At 35.4% G+C, this 23085-nt stretch overlaps 4 protein-coding genes across 14 annotated transcripts; 2 read left to right on the plus strand and 2 right to left on the minus strand.

Moving 5' to 3' along the window:
• Window positions 1-341: 341 nt before the first annotated feature.
• On the plus strand, window positions 342-6793 carry LOC146911551 (cell division cycle 5-like protein). Of its 2 annotated transcripts, none has more exons than XM_085730190.1 (5): window positions 342-449; window positions 772-913; window positions 1010-2944; window positions 3679-3966; window positions 5610-6793. In XM_085730190.1, the coding sequence occupies exons 3-5, from the start codon at window positions 1052-1054 to the stop codon at window positions 6438-6440; spliced, it is 3012 nt and encodes a 1003-aa protein (XP_085586316.1). In that variant the 5' UTR covers window positions 342-449; window positions 772-913; window positions 1010-1051; the 3' UTR covers window positions 6441-6793. The 2 variants fall into 2 exon arrangements, with proteins under 2 accessions (XP_085586316.1, XP_085586317.1); XM_085730191.1 differs by having other exon boundaries at window positions 342-445.
• Window positions 6794-8162: 1369 nt separating this feature from the next.
• LOC146911552 (uncharacterized) lies at window positions 8163-9982 on the minus strand. Its single transcript, XM_085730192.1, has 3 exons — window positions 9628-9982; window positions 8514-9540; window positions 8163-8433 (listed from the first exon to the last, which is right to left on the minus strand). Exons 1-3 carry the CDS (start codon window positions 9786-9788, stop codon window positions 8350-8352), a joined length of 1272 nt encoding a protein of 423 aa, XP_085586318.1. The 5' UTR covers window positions 9789-9982; the 3' UTR covers window positions 8163-8349.
• Window positions 9983-12862: 2880 nt separating this feature from the next.
• LOC146911553 (uncharacterized) lies at window positions 12863-18371 on the plus strand. Of its 10 annotated transcripts, none has more exons than XM_085730197.1 (10): window positions 12863-12963; window positions 13701-13741; window positions 13843-14085; window positions 15166-15503; window positions 15920-16169; window positions 16265-16430; window positions 16547-16649; window positions 16846-16974; window positions 17614-17832; window positions 17921-18371. In XM_085730197.1, exons 3-10 carry the CDS (start codon window positions 13857-13859, stop codon window positions 18203-18205), a joined length of 1719 nt encoding a protein of 572 aa, XP_085586323.1. In that variant the 5' UTR covers window positions 12863-12963; window positions 13701-13741; window positions 13843-13856; the 3' UTR covers window positions 18206-18371. The 10 variants fall into 10 exon arrangements, with proteins under 10 accessions (XP_085586323.1, XP_085586328.1, XP_085586320.1 ...); XM_085730202.1 differs by having other exon boundaries at window positions 17674-17832; XM_085730196.1 differs by lacking the exon at window positions 12863-12963 and adding an exon at window positions 13003-13452.
• Window positions 18372-18931: 560 nt separating this feature from the next.
• Window positions 18932-22876, minus strand: LOC146911554 (uncharacterized). Its single transcript, XM_085730203.1, has 3 exons — window positions 22669-22876; window positions 20584-22491; window positions 18932-19664 (listed from the first exon to the last, which is right to left on the minus strand). Exons 2-3 carry the CDS (start codon window positions 22252-22254, stop codon window positions 19281-19283), a joined length of 2055 nt encoding a protein of 684 aa, XP_085586329.1. The 5' UTR covers window positions 22255-22491; window positions 22669-22876; the 3' UTR covers window positions 18932-19280.
• Window positions 22877-23085: the final 209 nt, after the last annotated feature.

A 23085-nucleotide genomic window follows, 5' to 3' on the forward strand; every position in this document is an offset into this window, starting at 1 on the left:
TATAATATTTATGCATTGTCCATACCAAGTGAGCTAAGCTCAGGAGAACTAAATTTTATATATTCCCTCCGGTCCTATTTATAAGAGAAAGTTAGGTCAACAAAAATTAATGTATTTGAACTGAATTTTTAACTAGATACATCAACTTTTATTGACCAAAATTTCTCTTATAAATAGGACCGGAGGGAGTAGTATTTGTTATATTGTTTGTGTGTTACTTAATAAAAAAAATATTATTTTTGTCGTTGAAAAAAATAATATAGTTTGTTACATTTTTTTTTTGTTTTGTTTTGAATGTTACATTATGAAAATACAAAATTAGGACTCTCCACCGTGAAACCAAACCAATTATCAGAACCCTAGCTATCTATAATATATCGTGCTCTCAAATTCTCATTCACCGCCGCATCGTCGTCTTCAGATCTGTCGCCCCTTACACCAAACTGTAGGTATCAATCTCTTGCTTCTCTCAATTTGTGTTTTCTACGTATTTTGCGATTTTAACCTCTTCCAATTCATTGATTTCCCTGTTTCTGCACATTACGCGATTTTCACCCACTACAATTGATTTTCTAGGGTTTTAAATTCCCTCTCTTCCGCTCACCCTAAATTTGGCCGACCCAGAAGTTTTTGGAATTTGATATTCTCATTGTTGTTTGATAATTTCAGATTGGGGTTTTTCATGTTTGTGTTGGTTGCGGTAGTGCTATACTATTCATTTTTCTTGTTCCAAACCAACCCTTAATTGGATCATGTGTGTTAATTTTTCAGTTCTTTGACGCATTTGACTTCTGCTTGTACATCACCGAATACGGGACTACCCCTTTCTACTGACAAATCAATTCACCACCATATCAGAACCCTAGCTGCCTTGCCTCTCACATTCTCATTCACCACCGTCTCCAAACCGCAGGTATCATTCTCTCGCTTCTCTCAATTTGTGTTTTCCACGCATTTCGTGATTTTCAGCAATTATAATTGATTCTGTTTATATTTCTTCCTGTTGCAGTAACCCATTTCGTGAGAGGAATACAAATAAAGTGTTGCAAAAATGAGGATTATGATAAAGGGAGGTGTTTGGAAAAACACCGAGGATGAAATCCTGAAAGCTGCTGTTATGAAATATGGTAAAAATCAGTGGGCTCGTATCTCGTCCCTACTCGTTCGCAAATCTGCAAAACAGTGTAAAGCTCGTTGGTATGAGTGGTTAGATCCTTCCATTAAGAAGACTGAGTGGACTCGAGAAGAGGATGAGAAGCTACTTCATCTTGCTAAGCTTATGCCTACTCAGTGGAGAACCATTGCTCCCATTGTTGGTCGTACTCCTTCGCAGTGTCTTGAACGCTATGAGAAACTCCTTGACACCGCTTGTGTTAAGGATGATAACTATGAACCTGGTGATGACCCTAGGAAATTGCGTCCGGGGGAGATTGATCCGAATCCTGAATCAAAGCCTGCGCGACCTGATCCTGTTGATATGGATGAGGATGAGAAGGAGATGCTTTCCGAAGCACGTGCTCGGTTGGCTAACACGAAAGGTAAAAAAGCAAAAAGGAAAGCTAGGGAGAAACAGCTTGAGGAAGCGAGGAGGCTCGCTTCTTTACAGAAAAAGAGAGAACTGAAGGCTGCTGGGATTGATATAAGGCAGCGGAGGAGGAAAAGGAGAGGGATTGATTATAATGCAGAAATTCCGTTTGAGAAGAGGCCTCCTCCGGGTTATTTTGATGTTGCTGATGAGGATAGGGAGGTGGAGCAGCCTGCGTTCCCTACTACTATTGAAGAACTTGAGGGGAAAAGAAGGATTGATGTTGAGGCACAGTTGAGAAAGCAAGACGTTGCAAGGAATAAAATTGCAGAGAGGCAAGATGCCCCAGCTGCTATTCTGCATGCCAACAAGCTGAATGACCCAGAAACAGTTAGAAAGAGATCAAAACTGATGCTTCCACCGCCTCAGATTTCCGATCAAGAATTGGATGAAATTGCCAAGTTGGGTTATGCCAGTGACCTTGTGGGCAGCGAGGAACTCACCGAAGGCAGCAGTGCTACTCGTGCTCTTCTCCCTAATTATCCACAGACACCCAACCAAGCCAAGACTCCTTTAAGAACTCCTCAGAGAACACCAACTAGTAAAGGAGATGCTATCATGATGGAAGCTGAAAATTTGGCCAGGCTGAGGGAGTCTCAGACACCACTGTTAGGAGGAGAAAACCCGGAGTTGCATCCTTCAGATTTCTCCGGGGTCACTCCTAAGAAAAAGGAAATTCACACTCCAAACCCACTGCTGACTCCCTCTGCAACCCCTGGAAGTGCAGGCCTTACTCCCAGAAGTGGTATGACGCCGGCAAGGGATGGTTTTTCTTTTGGCATGACTCCGAAGGGAACTCCTCTCAGGGATGAGCTACATATCAATGAAGATATGGAGATGCGTGATAGTGCTAAGCTCGAGCTACGGAGACAAGCTGATATGAAAAAAAGTCTGCGCTCTGGTTTAAGCAGCCTTCCACAGCCTAAAAATGAGTACCAGATAGTGATGCAACCAATTCAAGAAGATGCTGAAGAGCCTGAGGAGAAGATTGAAGAGGATATGTCTGATAGAATGGCTAGAGAAAACGCAGAAGAAGAGGCACGGCAGCAGGCATTACTTAGAAAACGATCAAAAGTCCTTCAAAGGGAACTTCCTAGGCCTCCTCTGGCATCTCTGGAGCTTATTAGGAACTCCTTGATAAGAGCTGACGGAGACAAAAGTTCATTTGTTCCACCAACCCCTATTGAGCAAGCCGACGAGATGATAAGAAAGGAGCTTCTAGCCTTACTGGAGCACGACAATGCTAAGTATCCGCTTGAGGAGATAGCAAATAAGGAGAAGAAGAAAGGATCCAAACGAGCAGCAAATGGGCCTACTATCCCTGTCATAGAAGATTATCAGGAGGACGAGATGAAATCTGTATGTTTTTATGCCCACCTTTAATTTTGTTTTATGCCTTTTACTTCACTTTTCTTCATTTGCTACTAATTAGCTTGTTCACCTTTTCACCCTTTGGTACACAATGTGCTTTTTCATTTAGATGATACACATGCTTTTTCTGATGATCTTGACCTTTAAATTATTAGTACTTTGTCCAGTTATTACTTGGCATTATCATTTTTAAATAGAAACCCCTTTTCACCCCTTCGAAACCACTGGAATCTTATGTAATAATTAAATAGAAAAAATTTGGACATCTTTTTAATTTATGTATCATCTCCTTTATGAACTAGTTGCATATTGTGGTGGTATGTAATATGCATTGTATCATCCTTGTTTTTTTTTTCTTTCTTTTTCAGTTATAATCATCTGATTAATTAGGTTGAAGTTGGTTTTAGTTTCTCTTAATTGCTGTTCTCCATTTCTTCTTTTGTGAATTCAGATAGTTCCACTCCTGATTCAGTCGTAATTCCCCAAATTCTACCTTCCACTTTCGTTTTTGTAACAAGTGATTCTTCAATTACATTTTACAACGTTTATTCCCTATTTATGTTAATTCAGCAATTGATAGTAATACAAACTTCCAAACTGCCTGTTAATTATTATTTGAATCCTTAAATTTGACTATGGTATAATTGGAGATGAGCTTGTACGTTTATGAATCATAATATCTGTGTTGAATGTTATTTATTTATATCTGTTGTTCTCAATAGGCTGATCAGTTGATAAAAGATGAAGCCCAGTATCTTCGTGAGGCAATGGGGCATGAAAATGATTCCCTCGAGGAATTTGTTGAAGCACATACAACTTGCATTAATGATTTAATGTACTTTGATACCCGTAACGCCTATGGTCTATCTAGTGTTGCTGGAAACGCGGAGAAGCTAGCAGCTTTGCAGAATGAATTTGAGAATGTGAGAAGTAAGCTGGATGATGGGAAGGAGAAGGAGAAGATGATTCGACTTGAGAAGAAGGTTACACTACACACGCAAGGGTATGAGGTATGCTACTGCTAACTTGTATGCAAATTTCTACATTTTTGTTTCTTGCCGTGTTTCTTTCAATTATTGTTATTGGCACATTTTGTAGTTGTCAAGTTCCTTGGATGCCAGCTGCTTACCTGCTTTCATTTTCTTTTATGAGCAGTTAGCTTGCATCAATCTTACTGAGATTCTAGAGTGTTAATGTTGTCTCAATGCCCTTCAAAGTTGGTTTTGTAATATAAAATGCTATACACCTAACTTAAAACTGTTGCAATTGATAATTTCTTTCGACCTTGTTTGGCATTCCCATGGCATATAATGGATGATAGAAAAAGTTAACATAATATATTAGGACTTCATCTAATGTATGATGCAAACAGTCTTGTGTAAATATGATCCAATAGCTTAAGTTTTAAGGATGGAGGATCAGCTTGATTGGAATTTGGTGTGCAGTCTCATGAAATAGTGTTGTCAAATAGCGGCATTGTAGTGCTATAGCTTACATGGATATGGGTAATATAGCTGTAGTATATTCTTTAATAATGATTATTTTTGTTAAAGACATCAATTTTTAATGTATCCATTGTTGTACAGTATAACACACAGGCTAGTGTTAAAATTACACAATAATATGTCCGGCCAAACAAAACAGACTTGATTTTTTAATTGAGGTCGTAGTGGTCATGTGGTTTATTGAAGGCTTCGAGCATGGGCGAATTGTCTCAGTTCTTTTCAGTGTTTGTTTCTTTAACTCCTCAAGTTAAGAAAAGGAGTGGACTGACACTTATTGTATCGAGGAATGGATTGTCTTGGATCGAGAAATGATTGTATCTTTTCTAACTCGGTTGTCAAGGCTCCAGTTTTTGTGAAGCAGATTAAGGTGGACTCATGGAAATGGTTACTGCCAAGGGCGAAAGGAGGAAGGGGTCTTTATAATAGTGGGTGGATCCTCTCAATTGTTTATTAAGGTCGTAGTCTCTATAGTGTGTAAGCTGGCGGGTGTAATTTAGTTTCTTCTATTCTGATTCGACTCTGCATTTGTGTGTATTTGAGTTGGGGCAGCCCTTGAACCCTTCATATTATTTATATAAATAAAAATCCTCTGCTGCCGCATAAAAAAAAAAAAAAAATAAGTAAAATTAGGCCTCCGGAACTTTTATTTCTCCCCAAAAATTAGCATAAAATGTTAGATAGTATATACCATATGATCAAATTAGATTTACAATTTCTCACGATGGGTGTCTGTGATTCACATGATGCAATGGTCCTACAAAGAAAGGGGTGTATTTTGTGAAATGTGTTGATGGAGTATGAAAGTGTTAGGGCGTGGGAAATGGTTTTATCAGTTCTTTCTAACACCGAGAAAGGAAAGATTTGTTCAAGTTTACGCAAACCCTCTCATCTTAAAATCTGCAACAGTGCAAGTGGGCACATGTATGTATCATCAAATAGTAGTACTTTTTTTTTTTTAAGGAGGCTTGATCTTCAAATTTATTTTGTATCTTTGTTTTCTTTCTTGATTATATGGGTTTATTCAATGAAGTTACCCTTTTCTATGGGTTTAGCAGATTGAAAAATTGAATATAGTTTCTTATCTTTATAATTATTTGACTGCTTTTCCGTAATCGAGACTGAATATTAAACTTTGGCTGGATTTTCAGATGAGATCAAAAAAAGGCCTTTGGCCACAAATCGAGGCTACTTTCAAGCAGATGGACGTGGCTGCAACAGAATTCGAGTGTTTTCAAGCTTTAAAAAAGCAGGAGCAGTCAGCAGCATCACATAGGATAAACAATCTTTGGTCTGAAGTTCAGAAGCAAAAGGAACTTGAGAAAACTTTACAGAAGAGGTATGGGGATCTTATGGCAGAGCTGGAAAGGACACAAAATGTAATGGAGCACTTCAGGGTACAAGCACAACAGAAGGAAGAAATTGAAGCCAAGAATCGTGCAATAGAAGAGGTACAAGCACAACAAAAGGAAGAGATTGAAGCCAAGAATCATGCAATAGAAGAGGCACAAGCACAACAGCAAGAAGAAACTGAAGCTAAGAATCATGTACTTGAGAGTACTGGAGCCACAGCTGATGAAATTAATGTGCAGGGTACAGAAAATAGTGAAGCGGTGCCCCTCTCAGCTGACCAGCAAATAGCCACCATGCAAGATCAGGCTACTTCTAGCTCCAAAATTGACATGGATGTGGATTCTAGTGAAGCACAAATGACAGACAGTATTGGTGTTACATTGCCAGATGCACCTGCTGCCGAGGATGAGCATTCAAAAGTTGTAGAAGACAAAAACGTTGAAGAGAATAGTGAGACCACAGTAGATATGAGTGCTGCGGTGGAAATAAAAAATAATGAGGGAAATGAGGAGGGTCCAGATGTTGGGAATCCAGATGAGATTATGGAAGCTTCAAACCAACCTGATAATAGCATAACTCCGCTTGATGACATGCAAATTGCTGATGATAAAGGAGATGAGGCAAATTAGGTTGGAGATTGTATCAGCAAGTTCTAATGTTAGAGTTTGCAGTGATATTAAACTGAATAGTTGTTACTCAGCCCAGATATCCGAATGAATTGCATGGAAAGTGGGTCTTTATTTATTGAATGATCATAAGTAAAGGTTTGGAACGTTTTATTTTGCCAAGTTTTGCCCTTGTTACTTTTCGGAGTGGATGTTGGTGATGATCTCTTTTGGATTCACTTAATTAGGTTTGATTGCACCATGTCCTCTTAAAACTCCTTTTAGATGGGGTAAACTATCAACAACTCTGAATTTCGTAATGTACTTTTTGGTCCATTGACATGACGAGCTTTGCATAAGTATGCCTGATTGTTGAATGGTCCTGACCCCTATATAGACTTTCCATAATATTCTCATGATAGACAAAAAAAATCAAAACAGAAAAAACTAATTATTCATGTCAAATGTATTTATGTATGTTTTAAATGAAATATCGCATGATTAAAAATTTTCCCTCCTCAACACTCAACAGCGTGAGCTTTTGAGTGCTATGTTAAGAATCATAAACTATATTTGACTTCTCTAATTTGGATAAACTAAATAACTTTAAGGGAAATGTTAACAAGTGTCCTTAGGGCACTTGATAAGAAGTTTAAAATAGAAATTTTGTCTTGGAATTTGTGTGTTCAACACATTAAAACATGAAAAAGTAGCTTTTTCTACATAGAAGTTATCAATTGTTTTCATTATTTGAATCCTTAAGGGCATTTGTTAACAAGACCCTAACTTTAATTGTAAACTATATTTGACTATTCAACTAAGTGATAAACTAACTTAACTCATTTCATTCAAAAAATTTCAACGTTTCATTCAAATGAACAATGAATTTTGCTTGTTCCTGACAATGGATTTTGCTTATTCTAAAGTTTGGATATAATTGCAAAGAAGGCAAAGAAGCTCTACAAGCAAAAAAAGCACCAAATTTAGAGTGGGAATCAAGATCACCATTAATATTGAGTATAATCGACACTGGCGAATTCCTAATTTGTGAAGCCAAATTATTGCTTCCCTTAAGTCCCAAGTTTTCGCCCCATGAGGCGTTGGTAATCCTTGTGTCCATGTCATCTTGGCTTGAATAAACTCACCATTGGATCCTCTCAAACACATACCCACTCTGATACAACCTCACTCTTAAAAGATTCTCGCATTACAGTTACATTTTATCTGTCCTGCTGCAGGTTTAGCCCAATTTTGCTATGTCCATGACAGCTGCTTCGGCCTGTGCTGCAATAGATCCCCGCACTCGTTGCCAATTAACCAAGCAGTGTCGTGCCAATTGAACGGAAATGTCAGCGAAAATCTGCAGCTATGTTCGAGACAGCAGCTCCAGAATTTGGAAAACTGGGCTAGAGGGCTAGTTTGCCTTTGTTCTATATAAATACATTTAGTAACTGTAATTTACTTAACACAGGAAAATTATAACGAGAGTGTTATTTGTATGACATTTGTTTTCTTAAAAATTAAGTTGGGCTGAGTTATAAAATTTATCAGAAACTTGGATACATACATCAAACTTTTTTTATGGAAAGAATTGAGTAATTGATTTACATTTACATTTACATGGATCTGTATAGTTGAATTCAATGACAGTCAAGATAATAATAATGACAGTCATTTGCCAGCAGCCTAGTGATGCTGATGGGTTGCATTTTGCTTCAGCGGTGAATTATCATTGCAAACAAAAAATAGAACAAATGGAGACATTGCTTTCATTGTCTTACTAAAAAGCAAAAGGCATTTTAACATGTACTCATTATTCATTTGAATCAAACAAAACTAGGAGATTCGAATCATCTATCTATGCATCAAATTATGATACAATTGAATCAAAAAAAATTGTGTCTGTCTAACACACATAGGATGTGGTAAGGTCTTAGTTTTGAGGAACACTGGCTTCAAATGATGGTTCTAGTCTGGTCTTTATTATTGTTGTTGAACTCCAATCTTGTTTCCTATCCTGCAATACAAACAATTCTCTACTTTGTTCATCCTCATTCATCAACACTACATACTTCTAACAAAATTTACTTGACTAACCTTTCCAAATTTGTTGGATTTGGAAGACCTTGTCTTCCCTGAATGATTCCAATAGCTTCCAACAGAACCAATGATGGGTGTGTCTTCAGGACTAAGACTTGTAGAAGATTTGCTTGACACATTAGGACTATACTTCCTTATCTCTTCAACTTTTAATTCTCCTAAAATTGGCCTATCCTCGCCATAACACGCTTTATTTGGTGTATGATTTTCTGATTCAACCAACCAACTAGAAAGGCTTGTATCTACTCCAATTTCTTCTTTTTCTTTCATTTTTCTGTTTGATGATAACACCTTCAAATTCAAACTAGTCTCTGCTTGATTCCAATTCATGTTTTCTTTGTCTTTCTTTACAGAATGCAACATTATTGTTTCTTTCACCACTTTGACTATCTTCCCTTGACTGCTAACATTCTCAATTGGATTCAACATTGAGGAGCAAGAATCATCATTGTTTCCTTCACTCTCTTCTTGGGTTGGCACCATTCTGCTGCTAACTTCTTTTTCAGTTGTTGATGAAAATGAAATTCTTTTTCGACAATTATTGTTATTATAATCAGTTGATAGAGAAAACAAAGAAGATTCTGAAGACCTTTCTTCTTCTTCTTCTTTTCCCCCTGTCTTGTCATTACAAAGATCATCACCATCAAGGTTAATATCATCGTACCCATCATCGGAACAATCTCGATATCTATACTCAAGAATAGATTGATTCATGGGTCTGGCTTTTTCATTGAAATCTTTGGCTTCATTTGGTTGGTCTTCAATCTTTGATTCATCTTTTGCATGATGGAGTTTGATTGGAGTGCTGTTAACTTCATTCTCAGCATTTTCTTCTTCTTCTTCTTCTTTTGAAACTGGTTTTCCACAAGTAATGGAAACAGAAAAAAGTGAATCTGAACACTCTTGTTTCTCTTCTTCTTCATGGATACAACATTGAGATTGAGGTGTTGTTATTTTCTCTTCCTTCAAGGTTTTTTCCTTTGTTTCAAGATCACATTGAGATTTCTCTTGTTCATTGTCGATTCTGAAAATAAATAAATGAAATGAAATGAAAATTAATGAAATATGAAACTATAATAAGAAAGAATGAATAAGGAAGTGAAAAACATACTTAGATTGTGATATCCAATGGATGGATTCTTCAAGGTCAGTGTCATGGTGTGTGGGTTGAAATTGAATGGTATTAGTATAAGCAGCAGCAGCAGCAGGTTTAGAAGAAGAAAAGTGCTTATGACGTTTGGAAGAAGAAAAACAAGGTAGAAAGCACTTCATGATTTGATTTGATTTGATTGTGTAAACTTAAAAGTGATTTAGCTTTTGTTGTTGTAAAGTAATTTACAACCCCGTCTTCCTCGTAGGGATGAGAATGAATAGGAGAGGAAAACCAAACGGTTACAACTTTTGAAATTTTGACCGTTGAAATTAATTTCCAGATACTACTTTGCTTGGGCCCATCAATTGTACTTGAAGCCTTCCCACCTTGTGTTGTTTAATACAACTTCACTTTATTTATATACACTATAATTTTTTTTAACTTTTTTTCTATAACAATTTTTTATATAATTTTTTTTCCCATAATGTCTTTAATTTACACTAAATCCCCTCCCTTCCTCTCCTAAATCCTCTATCCAAAATCACCTTAAAGATTTCGAGGGATGGTTGGCCATTTACACTAAAAAAAAATCAAGGAAGTCCCACTTACAACTTTAACACCTCGAGGGATGGTTGACCATTTACGCTAAAAATAATCAAGGAAGTCCCACTTAAAACTTTAACACCTCCAACTCCATGGATTATGATTCCCTGCGGTCCGAATTTCTCTACATTGACACAGTCATTCAATCGAAATTGAATTATCCAAATTTAAGCTCTCAATAATTTCAGGGTCTTACTAACGAGTGTTCTTGGGGCTTTTAAAAAGTCATATTTCAATTTACAATACATTACATACATTTTTTTTTATAAAAAATTCACCATTTCAGGTGCTTAAAAAGTATCTCGGAAACACTCGTTAACATCTGTCATGATTTTAAATAAAAAATAAAATCAATTTTTGTTGGATTATTCAATCAAGATCAGACGACTACCGATGTCTTTATTGCATGAATGCTGAAAAATCTTAATGGTAGAGATCCAATTTTCGACTAATTAACTCCATGCATATGATTGTTTTTTTTTTAATCAATGTAAGGTGAATAAAATAAAAGCACCATTAAAATAAAATATGAAAGATAATTGTCCCAAAAGTTGTTCCAAATTCTTTCTACAAATCTATAATTATTTCTTTTTTAACTCATTTTCCAATATAAAGATAGAGAAATAATATTTGTACAATCATTTTTTAACAATTTTCTCTTGAGAAATGATATTTTGACAACCACTTTTTAACAACTTTTGGACAACTTTCTCTCTCATACTCACATGATGTTGTTATGCTCTCTCTTCCTTTTTCTCTCTCCATTGTTTTTGACCAATAAGAAGTGAGAAAAACAAGGTTGTCAACAAAGTTGTCATCAAATGGATGTCAAAATATCATTACTCTTTTCTCTTTCATACTCCCGTGATGTTTTTATCATATCTCTTTCTTTTTCTCTCTCCATTGTTTTTGACCAATAAAAATAGCGAAGAGCAAGGTTGTCACTAAAGTTGTGTACAAATATCATTGCTCATAAAGATAACCAAATGTGCACTATTCACATAATATACTTACTTTAAAAATGTGCACTATTCACATAATATACTTATTTTAAAAATGTGCATTATTCACATAATATATTTTCCTATATTTTTCTACTAATATACAAAGAAATTATAGCATATAAGATGTTGTTAGATTTGTCTCAACGAATACTTTTAAAATATCAAATTTTCATAATTTCTTTTAATATATTTTTCAAGATATTTAAACTCAAAATTATGCATTGACATAGGGTCAACTGTGTCATGTATTATGGATGCAGTGCTCTACACTTGAATGATATACAACCAACTAAATACTATATGGAACCAGTTAAGTTAACCAAACCATACCTTCTCAGCTTAACACTCGCTCTGTCATTGGCTTGAGCACCAACTGTCAACTATTGATTCCTATATCTATTTTCACTCGCGGTTATTGCGCGTGTTTCCCTCTGGAAAGAAAAGAAAAAAATTAATTCAAAACAGGAAACAAAATTAAATTAGGAAACATGTGATATGGTATGGTATAAGAGAATTGATATTTTGACAACCACTTTTTGACAACTTTTGGACAATTTTCTCTCTCATACTCACATGATGTTGTTATTCTCTCTCTCTCTATTGTTTTTGACCAATAAGAAGTGAGAAAAAACAAGGTTGTCAACAAAATTGTCATCAAATGGATGTCAAAATATCATTACTCATGGTATAAATTCATAATAACTCAACCAACGCAATACCACTTTTTTTTTTTTTAGGGAACATTACCACTTTTTTAGCACGAGAGAAAAGGAGAACGTACATGTGGCATTTATTGTTGAAATATTTCATTTAATTATTATTCCGTCTTTTTTTTTATATAATTATGTAGAAATTGTAAAATGGTATACAATAATTTAATAAAGTGTTAAGTTATTTGAGATAAGCCGGAAAGAATAAAATTGTAAAAGAAAAAACAATTAAATGTAGGGTAAAATTAGAAGAAAAAATATTATTCAATTTTGTATCTTTTTATATAAATATATAAAAGTATAGATATTTGAAAAAGTGATTACTTAATAAATAAAAAAATGATAAAGTTATAAATTAAATGATTTGTATAAAGGGTGAAATTAAAAAGGAAAATGTCATTCCAAAACGTGTGTCCCTTTTATTTATAGTAATAAAATATATTCATATTATTATTGATAACAATTATAAAATTTAATTAATATATGGGCGTAATTGTAGATGTTATTGATTTCTGTTTTTATTAGAAAAATGATCACCAACATAAAAACAACACACATGTATGTCTAAGACCTAAAATCAAAATCTCGGTCGAGGAAGAAAGGTAACAAGTGTCTTTACTTGTCTAGTTATTCTTAATGTCTTTGATATTAAATTTACGTGCATATTTGACTATTAAGTTGTTCAATATAAAATAACATGTCTTGTTTGTATTGAACAATAAATAATAATTAATTTGGGTTTGAGCTAATGTAATGGAATTGAGAAACAGTTGAGGGAAAAAAGGAAGAGAGAGTGTAGTTTAGTTGAAGTTGAACGACAGCTATGAAAATGAAGACGTAGAGAGATAGTATAGTATAGTATAGTATGTAGGGGACCATTTTGATAGAGAAATCATATTATTAATATATATTAACATTGGTAACACTTAATAAACCGCCACCATAGGCAGGTGATCCTTTTCTATTCTCCATTGGTGGTTGCCACTCACTTCTTTTTGTTACGTATAACTTCATCTCACCTTAAATCTAACTCAAAGGTACTACTTAACTTAACCTCTTTTAGTATTCATTATTTCATCTTTCATCGTTTTTATAACACAAAATTATATTTATATTATTGTTAAGAGTCTTAAATAAAGCGTGAACATATGTTTATAAGTGTGATAATTATCATTTTGATAGTGTTGAATTAATCCCAACACAACTTCTAAGATAGTATCCGAGTCTTTCTATTCAGGCCACTCATGTCAGGCCTTCATGAGGTCAGGATCTTATATATAAGCCGGTTTTATAAAGTTAAGTTAGACCAAAGTTAGATTCTAATAATAATAATTATATGAGACAAAAAGGCTTTGTGGTTCAAAATCCGACTCACTGTTTCTGCTAAGACTGTCAGTGCAGATTCTTGTCTTGTTCATTTTGTTGTTCTTTTTAAGAAGAAACGTGTCTTACACAAAGTGCTTATGGTTAATTAATGACTCAAATTTTGAAGAATTCAAATTTTCAAGAATTCATTTTATTTAGAGGTGATTCATTAGCTTCTAATAACAGTTTAGCCTTCTTCTTGTTCTTTGTTTGTTTGTTGATGATATTGAATGAATGAATGAATAGTGAAGAAAGTCCGTGAATTTCTTTCTTTCTTTCCTTCTTTCTTGTTTGGTTGGCTGTTACTTTATCATCTCAGTCACACTTTTCTTGTTTGATCAACATCTGTCTTATGTCCTTTTCTCATTCTATGTATATTCTGATAGAAACTTGCATTTATTTTTTGCAGTTGGAAAAATCATAGGGATATGGCCCACAAGTTTCTTTGAGGTGGCAAGATCCTATATTCATGTCAATATATATATATATATATATATTTTTATTTTTTATTTGAAGCATTAAAATGAATTAATCCATGTTCATGCATAAAGAAAAGGATAGTGAAATGGAGCCATTAAATCAAAGGTCTACTACTCCTCTTGAGAGAGTGGTTTCTCAAAGGGCATTGCAAATGAGCAATTCATTTCCATGTCAGATATGTGCTGTTGCACTTTTTTGTGGACTCTGTATTGTTTCTTTGATTTTGGCTATTCTTGGTAACTTTGGTAACTTCCAGTTTGCTCATTTTTCTATGCTTAGTTTATCATTCAATTCAGATCTCAATACCACCATCAGTAAGTTATTTTCCTTAATCACTTTCATTTACTACTTAATGTCTTTTTTAGTGTTACCGTTTCTAGCCTAGTTATTAAGAGAAAATTGGGAATTCAATCAACTTTTTAGCATGCTTTATGAAGAGAATAAGAGTTTAATTAACAGTTTCCCATTTATGATTTTCTTCTTTTGTTATTAATATCAATCCTACTGTCTTCCTAACATTAATCCAATAATATGAATCCTACTGTTTTTCTTCCCTCAAAAAAAAAATGAATCCTACTGTTTTTCTAAAATTAATCCAAAAAATTACTTATTGATAGTACTAATTTTTATGATCAAATGAACATTTTTTACTAATACTAGTTAATGAGTTACTAAAAGTTGTACAATAATTTTTTTTTTTAGGGAAAAGTTGTACAATAAATAATTATTCAATACATTATTGATATTCTAAAATGATAAATAATATGAGACAAATAAATATTTCAAACTTGATATTTAATATGAGACACATGGAGTATCAAATTCAGTATAAACTTTAAAAGTAGTAGAAAATGAGCAATTCTATTAACCTTTTAACTGCTATATGAAGAAGTTAAAGTAATTTTGCTCAAGACAGAACAAGAAGTTAACAGTTCCCCTTTATTATTTTCTTCTTTTGTTATTGATTAATATGAATCCTACTGTTTTTTTAAAATTATTCAAAAGAATTATGAAATACAGTTGAAACTTTAGGGAGGTTTATTTGTGAAGCAAACTTGATGAGTATGAAATTTTAGGCTTGTAGATGAAGTAACATATAATTACACTAATGCTTACTTTACGTTAAGCATACTATAATTAATTTTTGGCCTTTTTGACTCAGACCGCACTTGCTACAAGATAACATTACATTAGGGAGAGTTGAATACACTATATGCTCATTGTTTTGTTTTGCATAATCAATCTAATACTATTTCATGTAGAAAAACAATCATGCAATTACCACTTTCCAACTTTTTATAGTACACGTGTAAAATGTAGTAATTCAATCATTTTATTTTATAATAATTAAAATTAAATTAACACAAGTGACATTTTTTGCATTGTGACAACAGCACAGTGCTCCTTTAAACCTAAAGAAATAGAAAGATTAACAGATTTGAAGAGCAGAAAAGAGATTAATCAAGATGAAAGGGTATCTTTGCTTTACTCAGCTTGGAGTTGTGTGTTAACTGAACCTAAAACTGAGAGAAGTAAGTGCTTATGGAAACTTGGTATTAGTGAGTCCAACTTGCCTAATGCTCCACATTTGGAAAATTGCAACGCGAAATCGCAGCTGCATAACCGTCTCGACACACGTATAGGAAATGATTCCTTTCCACCATGGACAAGTAGGAAAGGATTGTTGAACATGCCCCCTCTTGCTGTATCTGAGGGTAATCATCCACCCTGGGTATGTTTCTTAATCATTGGTACTGTATTTAATGTGTGATAATTTTTTGATAGTATCTACTACATTATAGAGTCTTGGATATCACTTAGATTAGATAAATTACAATATTTTAATTTGTTATTTAGTAATTTTGGTATCTTTGTTTTAGTAATCTCAATTTACTGTTTAACATTTTATTCTAATGTCTTGTTTGTTTTAGGAAACTACTATCATATTTGGATTTTGTATTTAATAAGGATTTATAAGTACCTAAGTGCATTATTATGTAATGAATTAAATATAATTACTTATCTTACCTAAGTGCATTTTTGACACAATTATTATCAGAACAACAGCATGCAGAGTAGATACTTGAGGAAGATTGATGTACTGCCTTATTAGATTATAGAAAATGACAGTTGTAGAAGCTTTTGCAGATTGCAGGGTCTGATGAAGAAAACTATCCTCTGACTAGAAAAGTTCAACGCGACATATGGATTCATCAGCATCCATCAAACTGTAGCGACCCGAATGTCAAGTTCCTTTTAGCTGACTGGGAGAGATTACCTGGATTTGGCATTGGAGCTCAAATTGCTGGAATGTGTGGACTTCTTGCTATTGCAATCAATGAAGGAAGAGTCCTTGTCACTAACTTCTACAATAGGGCTGATCATGATGGCTGCAAGGGTATAAATTTTGTGAGCCATTCTATGAATCTGCATATCCATTTTAACAAAACTTCACAGTATTGCGAACATCTACTTGGAATGTTGCTCATGCAGGGCTGTCCCGATCTAGCTGGAATTGCTACTTCTTTGCAGAAACTTCTGTAGAATGTCGCCAACGTGCGTTGGAACTCGTGAAAATTGAGGATGCATTGAGTAAAGGAATTTTGACGACAAAAGAAAATTATACGTCGAAGCATATATGGGCAGGACCAACTCCTAGGCAAGCTTTCACAAGAACTACAATCATTTATAAATATATGATTGATTGATTGATTCCGTAACAAGGTCCTGAACATAAACCTATTCTTCTTATTCTTGTGTCAATGTATGATGCAGGATATGGGGCGATCCGTGGAATTATTTGCAACCAACAACCGATATAAACGGAAGTCTTGTGGCTTCACATCGAAAAATGGATCGACGGTGGTGGCGAGCACAGGTACTCCTTATTTCTGTTTATTAATCCATGATATCATTGATGGAAAAGAGTATGATTTTCGCTAGTCACTTTTACCATCATATTCTACCAATGTTTTGTTTCATGAGAGATTTATATAACTTCTGTTTGCAAGTCTATCTGTAACTATCATCCATGAATAGTGATTTAATGATGTTGCCATAATTATCATTTTCAGGCTGTACGTTACTTAATGAGGTTCCCGACTGAATACACATGCAACTTATTGAATGAGGAGCGCCATGCTGCCTTTGGAAAAATGGCTGCGAAAATGGTTCTAAAAAGTCTTATTGGAGAATGGCCAAAGGTTAACTCTCCACTAATTTTCCTATTTGGTATAGAAGACTAAGTGGACAAGAATACACATGATTGTGCTTTACATCTATAAATGGATAATAGCATTAGATATTTTTGATTAAATTACTTATGTTTTGTGAGCTTGGATTCTCTGTATCTGTCCGGTTCGTCCAACTAAATCTTGGCTGTTGGGTCTAGGTTGCAGCTCGATCCAACGTGCGACATTTAGCTGGAGAAGCTAGACGGCTACGTAGAATCCAAGTTCACTTTTTGGCCTATTTATGTTTGTGCACTTGAATATTCTTGATCAAAGCATAAAATTAGCACCAGCATATATATGTGTATTGGATACGGATTTCCTGCACTCAAGCAATTACGCATTTTTTGTCAAAAAAAAAAAGCAATTACGCATTTGACACGGTCACACAATCTGAACCATCATATTAAGACCAGCTGATCGCATTCTAACTTGGTATATTGGGTCCAAAGTATAAAGTCAGAATGTGAGCGACCTTGATCAGGTGGTTTAGATTGGTGTCCCCGTGAATCACGGGCCGTGATTGCATGAGTACCAAGGAATCCAAATCCTATGGTCCATTTTTACATGCTTTGATATTGTCATGTATTTTGACCTCTGGAGATGCCTCAGGAGGAGAATGGTAGAAAGCCAAAGTCTGATATTGATAAATTTGTATGGTCCAATCACAAGCCCTGGGTCCCAAGACCTCTTCTAAGCATGCATGTAAGGATGGGAGATAAAGCATGTGAAATGAGAGTGGTTGAATTTGAAGAGTACATGCAGCTTGCTGATAGAATTAGGAGTCATTTCCCAAACCTCAATAACATTTGGTTGTCTACAGAGATGCAGGTACTGCTACTACTACTGCACTTGTTTTTGATTTTTCAGCCTTCTTATTCTTCTCTGTGTTACTCACCATTGAGTTCATTTGATTCAGGAAGTGATAGACAAAACCAAAGAGTATTCTTCTAGGTGGAACTTTCATTATACAAAGGTAAGAAGGCAAGATAGGAGTAATGTTTCAATGGCTGAGTATGAAGCTAGCCTGGGAAGGGAGAGAAGCACTAATTATCCACTTGTTAATTTTCTTATGGCTACGGACTCTGATTTTTTTGTTGGAGCTTTGGGTTCAACTTGGTGCTTCCTTATAGATGGAATGAGAAATACTGGTGGAAAGGTCATGTCTGGCTACTTGAGCGTCAACAAGGACAGATTTTGGTAGGGAGACACATTATCTACCACTCTATTAGGTTTTTTGTCAACGAAAATGTTGACTATTTCAATAATAACATAATAGATTTCTGTAATCTTATTTTGTAAAATGATGTAAATTATTCTTATATGTAGTACCATTGTACATGCCAGTAAAAAATTCATCATATTTGCAACTTGTTCTTGTCCCTTTCCTGTTTTTTCTTTGGTTCAATTAAGAGTTTCACATTGAATGAGATAAGGTCTGAATGAGTTTATAAGTGGAGTCAATTTTCACCTTACAAACATAAGGGTTGAGTCGGCCGAACCCAAATCTTAAGATGATATTATAGCTTGTTTCAAGTTTGTTAGGTTAGTTGTTATCAGGTCGTGTTCTAAATGTTCAGTCCTGGACATAGGAGATGGGATAAAGTCTAAACATCAATTTATAAGTGGAGGCGGTTGTCACTTTATAAAATCTTAATATGATAAAAGACACCTTCATCATAACCCATATATATATATATATATATATATATATATTGCTACTTATCACCGAAAAACAAAAGCTTAAACTATTGACTTCTTCAGAGCTTATAGACCATGCAAACGCAATGCAACTATCCTTTTGATTAAATAATTGGATATCACGTTTTAACAAACTTTACTAACACAGACAGGTCCTTTGAAAACAACATACAAAATCCTAATGAAACAAAAATCCCAATGAAAGGAATGTAACTAAAGAGAACACCACTCAAGAAAATGTAAAATCGATGATCATCGACATAGGTGTAGATACAGATATTGGTATCAAATGAAAATTAGAATGACGCCAAGCAATTGAAATGATGAACAAGACTCTTGCTCTTCAGTTTCACTTCACATGACAATACAACAATTTCAAGATGACAGTGGAAAAAATGAAGGCACCTTTTTAATAGCTAATAACAATTGGTTGCACAATAAGTTTCTAGTAAATTCTTAGAAAAACCCTCCAACGTTGAAATGTAAAGTCAGCTGGCACTGTGCACAAAGAAAAAGACTCTGGCAACAATAATCAGAGCTGCAGTTTTACCCAGAGATGCCACACTGTAATATTAATACTATTCTTCTATGTCCTCGGTGCTGCGATGCACTCCATCTCCAGATTTAGCCACTGGCGGCTTCTTATGTTTCTTACTTTTGGCTTTCTTTGCCTTCATTCGTCGTTTCTTTTCATTGGCGTCCACCCATTTGTAGTCTGCAGGTATGCTGAAAGGATCAGCTTCATCCTTATATCTGTGACTGTCAGAGTCGCTGGACTGCCCCCCGCGGCCTCCTTTCATCCATGAAATCCATGACGCGGACCCCTCTGATTCCTTGGATTTGGCATCCTGAAAATGTGCAGGGCTGGAAAGTGGTGTTGAAAACTCCTCTATTGGCTGAAGCTCCTCAAATTTTGTAAAAGTGACAAGCACCCTGATAGTAGGAACTATGGGGATAGCAACCTGTGCAGCACAAGAGATTATTATTACCATTCAAAATCAAATGTCATTATAAAGAACAAGAATGGATGATGAACATGCCACAGCACAAAGAGTGACACATAGACATGCAGAAATCAAGCTCCTTATAAAGAACAGGAATGGATGATGAACATGCCACAGCACAAAGAGTGACACACAGACACGCATAAATCAAGATCATTATAAAGAACTAGAATGGATGATGAATATGCCACAGCACAAAGAGTGACACATACATGCAGTAATCAAGCTCAATATTATCGCGCCAACACTTAGATATAATTTGATTTCTCTGAAGTTTATGTCGAGATAAGCCAACCAGATTGATGATCTTAGTCATACAACTGGGGCATAACTAATCTATGATAAGTCAAATCCAGGTGTAATAATCACCCAATTTTCTCTGCCAACTGACAGAACTCTTCATAAGGCAAAATGAATAGAAGGCAGGGGGCGGGGATGAAAACTGGAAAAACCGACAAGTTTATCAGGTCATCTGAAGAAGAGCAGTAAATCTTGGATTTGCACACGAAACAGTTTTTGTATCGTTGTAGCTTGACATGATTAAAATAACATCAACAATAACAAAAGTATCATGTGATGATTATAGGTCATACAAGACATTAAAAATATACTCATGCACAAATGTCAATACTTATACAAGAATGACCAGATAATTGAAACAGACACATGTGATCAGAATCTCAAACAGTTGTGAAACCTAAGCGACTGGCCAAATTCAGATGTTTATCAGGTATATTTTACTAAGAAATATAAAAGATTTATCCCGCACTGCCCATAGAAGGCAACTACAGGTAACATGAGCACTCTGTTGTGCTGATAGAGTGCAGAGCAACAGTGCATAAAAAGTTCGTAACTTTGGTTATAGTAATTGGATTACCTTGACAGGAAAAGTTCCTTGAGGAAGCTTAGTTGTCAAAAGCTCTCGTAGTCTTCTGATAGCTTTAACCTTATTTGCTAAGATGTCAAGTAGAGGAAGAAGTTCGTCGGTTTTCAATGGGAAGTCAGGCGTCAACCACAATACAGGTCTTAAACCCTTTTTATACTCACTCTCGGTCTTAGTCTCGCTAACTGCTCCTTTCTTCTTCTTCTTTTTAATGTTTTTATCCTTTCCCTTCTTGGTGTCTCCACTATCATCCTTCAGAAACTCGGATGCTATCTTTTGATCAGCCAATCTCTGGTTGCTACCTTCTGGGCCAAACCTAGAAGTTTTCTTTGATGTTTTTAAATCCTCTGGAGGATCATCACTGTTGCTTTTCAAACTTTTCTTGTTCCAACCAAACCAGCTCTTCTTCTCTTTAACCACACCATTGGCTTCAAAATTCTCATTGGAAGCTGATGAACCATTTTCTTGACCATCAACCCCATGCTCTTCATCTTCACAAGCAGCGTCAGAGTTCCCCATTCTTAGTGCAGAATCTAATTGCATTCTTTCCTCGGCAGTCAGTACATCATCGTACTCATCATTGTTTTCCCCATTTATCATACTTTCTCCATCCTCCACAGCAAAAAGCTCTTCATCTGTCATAGCACCTGGAACCCGTCTTGATTTCACACTCACCATCACATTAAGCATGTCATAAACTTTTGCTTTCCAATTCCCAACCATCTCCGTCTTCTCTTGACGCCTCCAAGATAAATGAGGAATAAGCTCAGCCTGAGTAACATCAATACCTGGTCTGTACATATTTGTCTGAGACATCAAGGAGACTTCATGGGCAACTTCAGCTTCTGTTGGTTGTGTACCAGCCCCTTCCAAGGCATTTGTAACTTCCTTCTCCTTATGAGAAAGAGCAAGCAAAGAACCATGTGGCAGTGTTAAATTACCGTCCTCTGAAGTATAACCCTCTCCAAGGAACAAAAATGTTTGGTCTGATCGTTGGATGCGCAGACCATCAAAACCAGCTAGGGTCATATCAGCACGGAGATTAGAACCACGCTTCCATATTCGATAAGTATCAGAAGGGGCTATGCGTCCAATAAACGGAATTACAGAGCTTTCAAAATGAAAAGTTATCTCCATATAAAAATCACGAATACGAGTTGCTGAAGCAACAATACGGGGAAGTCTGCGACACCATTTAGCCCAAGCCAAAGGTTGATAGTGGCGTGCAATAATCATAGCAATAGCTTCCTCTCTAGTGCAAACCGCCTCTTGGAGAGCACTCCAACCATGCTCGTTCTGTAAACTCCAATCCGCACCAGCAGCCATCAATATCTCAGCAGAGACATGATCCCTAAGACGCACGGCAAGGTGAAGTGGCGTCTCTCTAGCAGGTACATCACGACGATCAATAACAGACGATACCTCATCAGCTCGAAGTTCAGCAGCAAGAGATTCAGCTTCATTTTTAACTTCACCAGCCTTAGCAAGCTGAGGCAGGGCAGTAACAATGCGCCTAAGAGCAGCATGGTCACGTCTTGCAACTGCCAAGTGAGCAGGACTGTGTGTATATTTAGTCAAATCCTCCATGGATTTATCTCCTACCTCTCTCTTTTCCCTCTTCGCAGCTCCTACACCGTTATCATGTACAACTCCATTTGCTTCCATGGTTATTCAATCTTGAGTTACAAAACACAAATTGCACAAGCCTCCCCCATAATGTTTCCCCTTTTTCCTTTCAATTTCTAGATCTTCCCAACACCAACAAAATGGGAGGTGATTTTACTCCAAATAACTTGAGAATTCGAAATTCTTCCCCCAAATTTTGAAGTAAAATTCGAAAATCAAAGTAGATAAATGAATCTTAAAACTCATGAATGGTCCAATGAAATGAAGAAATCAAATCTGCAAACAGAAAAGGCTTGAACTTTAAAGATTGACACATACAGCACTAAGATTTACACATAATTGTAACAGCAGAGAGAAAAACTAAGATAAATTGATTATTGAAAATGAAAATTGATAATAGAAAATTGAAATGAGTAAAGATAAGTTGAAGATCGGTGATGAAAGAAGAAGTACCTGAGCTGAGCTTAGGTTGGTGAGAAGAAGAAGAAGAAGAAGAAAGCAAGTGAGAGAGAGAGATGGATGATTGTTCTTGGTTAGGGTTGTTGTTGATCGGACGGTTAAGATGAAATGAGATCTAAAGGTGGTGGACCATTAATGCTGCTCTACTCACTCAGTGCTGCTGACAGATGATGACTACTACTACACCTCAAAAGAAACCACCACTCGCTCTTGACTCACTCACTATCTATGTATGCACTCAATTTTCACTTTCCTTTAATTTAATTAATTCATTACTCCCTCTCTTAAATCATTTTATTTTATAGATACATTCAATAATAATGTGTGTTGTCCTTTTAATTAATGGATCAGAAGAAATATATAAAGGGAAATGCTAGTAACATGTAACTTAAATGGAAATTTTGTTTGGTA

This window comes from Medicago sativa, chromosome 7, assembly GCF_051527215.1.
Source record: "Medicago sativa cultivar Bolivia chromosome 7, Bolivia_mono, whole genome shotgun sequence".
NCBI classification, from domain to species: domain Eukaryota; kingdom Viridiplantae; phylum Streptophyta; class Magnoliopsida; order Fabales; family Fabaceae; genus Medicago; species Medicago sativa.